General features: G+C 37.8%; 2 protein-coding genes across 2 annotated transcripts; both read right to left on the reverse strand.

Annotated features, from left to right (window-relative positions):
• Positions 1 to 50: 50 nt before the first annotated feature.
• On the reverse strand, positions 51 to 2,789 carry LOC147505882 (Tetratricopeptide repeat (TPR)-like superfamily protein). The gene has a single exon (XM_086558271.1). The coding sequence runs from the start codon at positions 2,670 to 2,672 to the stop codon at positions 489 to 491; it is 2,184 nt and encodes a 727-aa protein (XP_086414397.1). The 5' UTR covers positions 2,673 to 2,789; the 3' UTR covers positions 51 to 488.
• Positions 2,790 to 3,339: 550 nt separating this feature from the next.
• Positions 3,340 to 5,927, reverse strand: LOC147505883 (rho-N domain-containing protein 1, chloroplastic-like). The gene is given in 3 exon segments (XM_086558272.1): positions 3,340 to 4,385; positions 4,388 to 4,750; positions 5,784 to 5,927. Coding segments are annotated over 3 exon segments (1,224 nt in total). The 5' UTR covers positions 5,824 to 5,927; the 3' UTR covers positions 3,340 to 3,564.
• Positions 5,928 to 7,848: the final 1,921 nt, after the last annotated feature.

Here is a 7,848-nt window from a genome sequence, read left to right on the forward strand (position 1 = left end):
CTCCTTAAAAACTCAGTGTGGTTCTTTTACAACATCATCCCAGCAGCCCAGCTCAATAAAGATCTTTCATATGGTTCTCCTCCTTTCCCAGTAAGATTACAGCCAACGCCAAAGATGAGCTTCCAGTATTAACTATGAACTATCAAATTGTTATTAACAAAACATTTGTTGTGTACCGCGTGTAGTCGAGCAGGCTTTCTAAGGAACAAGCAGCCAGATCAATGCCTCCTAACCGTATTCACTGACAACTTTCACACTATTTTCACCTGAAAAGAAGGTGATTGTTCTTGGTTATATGCTGAGCTCCAATCTCCCCTGTATAAAGAATTAACTTTGGGAATGCCACTCTTGATCCATTACCATTCAGATATTCACTCTATTGCCCAACCATGCTGTTAAATTTGGCCACTTAATTCATTGTTCTCCAAGTCGAGACGGCTCAACTTTCATCTGCCTTGTACCATGAATCTATGCACTTGATTCTGCGACTAAATCCAACTGCATCCAGGCTGTTTCAACACCCTATTGTTCAACATCAGTTCTCTCACAGTAGCTGCTTCTTCCCATTGGCCAGCAGCTGCATGGAGATTTGATAAAAGAACATAAATAGCTGAGCTATCTGGTTCAGACTCCTGAAGATATCCAGCCGCCACCTTCCCTAATCTCACATTAGCATATGATATGCAAGAACTGAGCAGAGCCCACCAGATAGTTGAATCTGGTCGAAATGGCATAGTGTTTATTAAACTTTCTGCTTCATCAAGATGACCTGCTCTTCCTAGAAGATCTGTAATGCAAGAAAAGTGATCCATTCCAGGTTTTATCTTGTGATCTTTTACCATCGAAGAGAAAATCTGACGACCCTCCTTAACCAAACCAGCATGGCTGCATGCAGAAAGAACTGCAGTAAAGGTAGCCTGATCTGGCTTGGTAACACCAGATTCCTGCATTGATTCAAAACAGTGTATGGCTTCGCATCCTTCCCCATGCTGCGCATATGCAGCAATCATGGAGTTCCAAGAGATTACATCCTTTTCATTCATCGCTCGAAACACATTAGAAGACCAAACTAAAACACCACATCTAGCATACATGGTAATGAGTGCATTTTCCAATGTAGTTTCTGAATTGAATTGAGATCTTAGTATGTAGCCATGAACTTGTTTCCCAATCTTCAAAGCTGATATGCTAGCACAAGTGCTCAATATAATGCTGAGTGTATAAAAATTCGGTTGAATGTCACAGATTTGCAATTTACTGAATAGCTCTAATCCTAGTTCTGGCAAGCCATTAAATAAACATCCTGATATGATTGAATTCCAAGAGATCAAATTTCTAGAAGACATCTCAGCAAAGACCTGATAAGCACGCTCAATCTTACCATGCTTAGAAAACGCACAAACCAATGCATTACAAACCTGGATATTTAAGATGAGCCCATTCTTAGCCACCAATCCTTGAATCATCTCAGTGACTCCCAACTCTGAGCACGATAACAGACTTCCTATGGTAAATTCATCAGGTTTAATCCCCACCATCTGCATTTGCAAGTATGTTTTGATGCCTAATCTGCAGGAATGCTCTTGAGAATAACATTCAATTATAGAGTTCCATGAGATAAGATCCTTCTCTTCCAACAATTCAAAAACCAACCAAGCAGATACCAAATTCCCACAGTTAGTATACATGTTTATTGTCGCATTGCTCACTAATGTAAAACCTTCAAGACCTATCTTGATAGCATCTGCATGTACTTGTTGTCCAAGTTCCATCATTCTTGCAGACGAACACGCGCTCATGACACTCACAAAAGTAAGCTCAGTGCGCTCATAACCAACTTCTTTCATCTCCCCAAACACCATCAAAGCCTCCACATCTTTTCCCAAGTTCACTAATCCAGCTATCATTGCATTAAAAGTAATCTGATTAGATGTCCTACCTTTAGCTTCTTCAAAAACTTCATAAGCCTCCTTAAACATTTCAAACTTAAAATACATTGAAAGCTGAGCATTCACCACAGATACTATAACCAAAAACCCACTCCTAATAACCAAACCATGCATCTGTCTCCCAAAATCCAGTAAACAACACGACGAGCTCAAAACACTCGCAAAAGTATAATGATCAGGCATTACACCATCCCTCAGCATTCGTCGAAACATCCCCAAAGCAATATCATCCTCCCCCTTCTCCACACAACCCGTTATAACCGCATTCCACACAGCAACATTCCTCAGCGGCATTCTCTCAAATATCCCAATCGCGTAATCCACCTCCCCCGCCTTGATATAAGCCGACAACAAAGTAGTCCATGAATAAACATCAGGTGCAACAATTTCTTGAAACAGTTTGTTCACAGCATGTAAGTCATTATCCTTTGAGTAAAGGGATAAAAGTGTGTTGGATACATGTGAGTAAGTTTTATAACCAGTGAGTACGGTTTGAGTATGGACTTGGTTTCCAAAATGTGTGTTGTGTAGGTTAGCACATGAAGTTAGTGTTGTGGAAAATGTATATTGGTCTGGTTTTAAGTAGTTTGATGAGTGTATTTGAGTGAAAAGTTGAAGTGCTTTTGTGCGTTGGTTGGAATGTGTTAGTTTTGAAAGTAATGTGTTGAGGTTTATGAGTAGTTGAGTTGGGTTTTGTGTTGACGCGGCCAAATCTAGTTTCATACTCGAAATTGATGTACGTAAAATGGGGAGTTGCAAATTTTAAGTTTTTAGCATGCAAGTTGCCTTTTCATTTCTTATACAGCTTTTATTCACGCTACATAATTCAAGTTGCCTTGTCATTTTTCATACACGCAGCTAGCTTTGCCAACTTTCCGTTGGTCTCAGTGAAAAAATCCCATTTGCATCATCTGTGATTTGGTGAACAATTGATGAGGAGCACAAGCAAAGTCAGGTATATAAACCTGCTTGTGCTCTGATTAGGGAGTCAGGTGGAACCTTAATACAGAGGAAAGCAGGGTATAATACTTTTTTAAGCACAAATGTCTCCATCCATCAGCACAAACAGAAGCTCTAACTCAATTGTTTTCACTTTACTAATTTCAAATGTGTCCTGCATACTTTGGATCATGAGTTTGAACAGGAATATGAGGATTTAATCTCAACACACGTATAAAAATTGATGCTGCATATGACACGGCATTGGGACAAGGAGAAGCGGGAGTGGTGCTTTAGCTGAATACTTGGCAGGTGAAGTGGCATGCAGACTTGCTGAAGAGAGAAGAAGTAGATCTCCAACCAGAGCATGACTGCAGTATTACTTTGTAATTGAATAAAACTAGAAACGGAAACTTGTCAGTTGTAACGGTCAGTTACTTCCGCTTGTGAATACTCAGAAACTGCAGTATTACTTCGTAATTGGATAAAACTATAATAAGTAGCAAAATCTTCACCTCATCAAGATGACAACTGACAACTGACTCATTACGGGGTTCAAAATTCTTAAAAAACCATTACATCTTCTGCTTAATGTGCCTGAGAATTAAAAAGAACCGAGTGAAATGACATCAAAATAAGAAAAACAAGGTATAGACTCTCAGCTTGTAATGCCAGTCTAATCATCTGCTTTTTCCTGAGACATACCATCACCCCGAGCCCCCGAGTCTCCACTTAAAAGCACAACAAGCTCACTTTTCTTCAGTTTGTAGAACCCTTTCAAGCCACGAGATTTTGCAAGTGCCCTCAACTCCGGTAACTTCAGTCCACTCAAATCAGCCTGTTGGTTCAATGAGGGCGTTTCAACTACTTTGTCATTATACGCTTCATCGGTATCAGAGAACTCTGCTTCTGACTCCGAGTCTGACTCTGACATCACATCAAATTCTTCATCATTCACATCTGAAGATGCAATATAAGGCTCAAGGTCTGGCTCAGTCTTGGTGTCGGGTTGAAGCTCAGACTCGAGCTGGGTTTTAGGTTCAAGTACAAGTTCAGGTTCCTCAATATCCTTCTCTCTCTTTCCCTGAGAGTTCAAAATTGAGACAGAACTATCATTTTCTTCCACTGAATAAACAGGTTGGTACTTGACCCTTGGAACAGGAGATTTACGCCGAAAGTTTGATGGTGGCCTTCTGAAAGGATTCATATTGGGTTCCTGGGATTCCTCTTTCGCTCTAATATTCGTCTCAAAGAAGCTTGTGTTATGCTCTTCATCGAAGGTGCTATTTTGCTCTGGTTGGTCCAAAGGAAAATCCCCACTGCTACTTCCGTTTCTCCTCTTACCTTGCTCAACGGAGTGCTTCCTTAGAAGTTTAAGAAGGGAATCAACTGTTTCTGTCTCCCTACCTTGTCCTTGTGGGGTTTCCATTTTCTTTTCCTCCTTTATTGCTGCTCGCTCTCGGAGCTGGGCTTGGACCTTTCTGAATAGTTCAACATTTCTTTTTCCCTTGGCCCAGGCGTCGCAGTGGCCTGGTATCTTGGGCTACTGGAAAGTGATAGCAATGGTCCATTTTTAGAAGATAAATACTCAGATTCATCAAGGTTTTCAGACTTCTCTCTCTCCATATTTGACCTGTTCTTGTTGCGTGAGAAACTATAGTTTTGTCTGTTTTGCCTGGAGAAGTCGGGATTTCTTCTATGGTTGTTGGAGTTTGCCGAACAGGTTAGAGATGTCCTCTTGGAACCATAAACTGGGCTCTCATTATTGGAAGTACAGTCGAGACGATATGAATATGGGGATAGAGCTGCTGCTCCAGAAGTTTTGGAGCAGAGAAGGCATCTCCCATCAGATCGCCCATAACCTGCAAGAAAACCAAGGTTCATACAGCATTAGAAAACTTAGCCTTGCAATATCCAAAAGAATTTGGCTCCCACAAAGTTAAGATGAGACACCATCCTCCTTGTTGGAAATTGTTTGGCACGCAATTCTATTTCAGTCAGCCTAAAGTAAGACTATCTCATATAAACTTTGAGAGAACTTATATAACAAAAAACTAAGCAAACCAAAATATTGGCCATCTGCCCATCTCTAATATGATATCCCTATTCCCAACCCCAGAGATGGTGCATTTTGCAAGGTTGATGTGAACCTCTGAGAACAACTCAGTAAAGGAAAATAAGCTTCTATTGCTTTTTCCGTGGATGCACAGAATGTTGTAGTAAGGTGATTGCCAGGAAAGTAAAATGGACCCCAGAGTTACCTTGTTCAGTTCCCTAGATACCAGAACTGACACAAGAGTGACTCACAAGGCTTCTGTTGTCAAAGTTCACAATTACTGCTGAAAATTTACTTTGCAAGTGAAGTTAAATCTTATGCCCTCACCATTAGTCATTTCCATATACAAACAGCAGCGAAATATCACAATATCAGCCAAAATATGAAGAATCAGCACGACTCTTTACAGTAATAGTCTAAACTGTATGCTAAGATCTTGTAAATGCCAACATTTCAAGGGTTAACAACTAACCCGGCATCGACTCTTTCCAACCCAAAAACAAGCTTAACTTGTCATGTAGATAAGTACGGATATTACTTCACAACACTAGGAACCATCAATAATAACTAAAAACAAAATACAAAGACTTCATTATCCACTTAAATGAAATTTTCACATGCCCATTCACCAATTCTCAGTTAAATGCATAAAAACTAATGAAAACATGCCAGAACATCAAAATAAATAACACCCGAGTCGAGAAACAGCTCATAAACAAAAATTCATACTTTATGAACATCAAGTTAAAGACTTTAAACACTAGTACATCAAATTTGCAGAAAACAAACAAGTTAAAAAGATGAAAAGAAGAAGAAGAAGACATTATTATTATTATTACCTGGAATGGTATTGGAAATGAGATGGATTCCTTGAGACATAGCCGGTGAAATGAGGGGGCAGCTTAAAACTTTATGTGTTCAGGGTTTTATGGGTTTTTGCTCCCACAAAACAAAAAGGGTCTGTTTGGTTAGTTTGCTGTAAATGATAAGATTTCCCCTTTTTCTTTTATTATTAAACTGTTTTTTTTTTTTACTGTTTTATTAAACTGGGGTTAAAAATGACCAAAAATAATGTTATTTGCAACTAAAAACTTGAGACAAAATGAGTATTTTTTTATTTTATTTTTTCATTTTAGTGGGAATCAAAACTTTTTATTTATAGCATGTCGAATATCTACATAACAAAACATGGCGGTCTTGATAGCCAACGGCTGAGATTCAATTTAAAGGGTATAAATCAAGGGTCGAGACAAGTGCCACAATGACAACGCATGAGTTGAGTTGGATTAGAAATTAATTAGATTCTTAATTGTGAAATTTAAAAAAAAAAAAAAAAAAAAAAAAAAAAAATCCTGTCAATTTTCTCACTGATCCGAATTAGGGAAAATCGACACTTTAACCTATGGATGTATTGATCTACAATTGGTCTAAGGGGAGGCATGCGTGTGTTGATGTAACTGGAGCCTCTCCGTTGGTAGGGATTGAGAATAGAGTCTTTGAGGTGGGTGACACAGCTAATAGAGCAGCAGCAGGAAAGATTGAGAAACACGAAGAGGCTTGTAAGGCTAACCAACATTGTTTCATTCCGTTCAGTTTCGATACTTTTGGTTTCTTGGCACAACAGTTTGTTGAGCTCCTTAAGAGATTGCAAAAAATTGTGGACTGCAACGTAATGACAGCTGATTCTAACAAGTTTGTATTTAGGAAGACATGATTTGCCATTCAGAAAGGACTTGCGGCGCAGCTTGTTGCACGTTTGTCCTAATTTTTTGTAAAACTCGTTATCATTATCAATAAAATTTATACTTAAAAAAAAAACAAACAAACAAACAAACTATGTTTTCTCTATAAATGATTAATTGCAAACTTTAAACACAATTAAATTTTTACGTGTGCCGATTTAACCACTATGACAGCCCAAGAGTTGGATTAGAAATTAATTAGATTCTTAATTGTGAAATTAAACAAAAAAAAAAACCTCCTTTTTTTTCTCTAAAATAACTAATTGCAAACTTTAAATACAATTAAATTTTTACGTATGCTGATTTAAATTTCTTTTATACATCCAAACGCTAGACTGGTAAAATCTTATTGAAGGACCAGGGCATGCACTTACGTTAACCCCCTCTTTATTTGTAATTTAGTACTCTTTTTGCAATTAAGAGCAGGTTTTCATCAGTTCTTATTTGCGTAAGACTCATGAAGACATGAACAGGCGCAACCATTTTCTTCTCTCTCTCTCTCATAAAACAGATGATGAGTTTTTAAACCCAAAAGCCTCATTTCTACTATTTTTGACCATCAAAGGTTTTCTACAAACTCATGCATGTATTTTTCTTAGCAAATTAATTATTAGTCTTTTTTCTATTTTGACTGTTTTTGTATCTCTTCAAACTACTGATTTCTAGAATTTTCTTGACTTCCATATTGGAATGGTTACAAGGTTGCTGGAGAATTGATAAGGAGCAATGGACGTCACAGCAAAGACAGCGAACCCGAAATTCATCACGAATGATTCAATTTCATCTAAATCATTCAACTATTCAAGGATGATTCTATCAAATATACACGCACTCATCTATATTTATTTTGAATGCAGATTCCTAATTGCATCGGAGGCGTAAGTTTTGGTGATTGGGTCGACAAGTTATCATAGTCAATATAAGAGGTGAAGCAAAATTTGTTCTTTAGTATCTTTAAAATATTAGTATCATTTATATATATATATATCCCGGCTCCTAAAATGACTTTAAATAAGTACCAAATCTAAAACACCCACAACTTCACCTACAAAATGATTTAAAATCTAATTTTTTGTGCATATGATCTACTAACCATAAAGAATTAGCGCATCAATGCTACTCTTAATAATCGATTGATCAAAGCAGCACTTACATGATCTTA

The sequence above is a fragment of the Coptis chinensis genome, chromosome 4, assembly GCF_015680905.1.
Source record: "Coptis chinensis isolate HL-2020 chromosome 4, ASM1568090v1, whole genome shotgun sequence".
NCBI lineage: Eukaryota > Viridiplantae > Streptophyta > Magnoliopsida > Ranunculales > Ranunculaceae > Coptis > Coptis chinensis.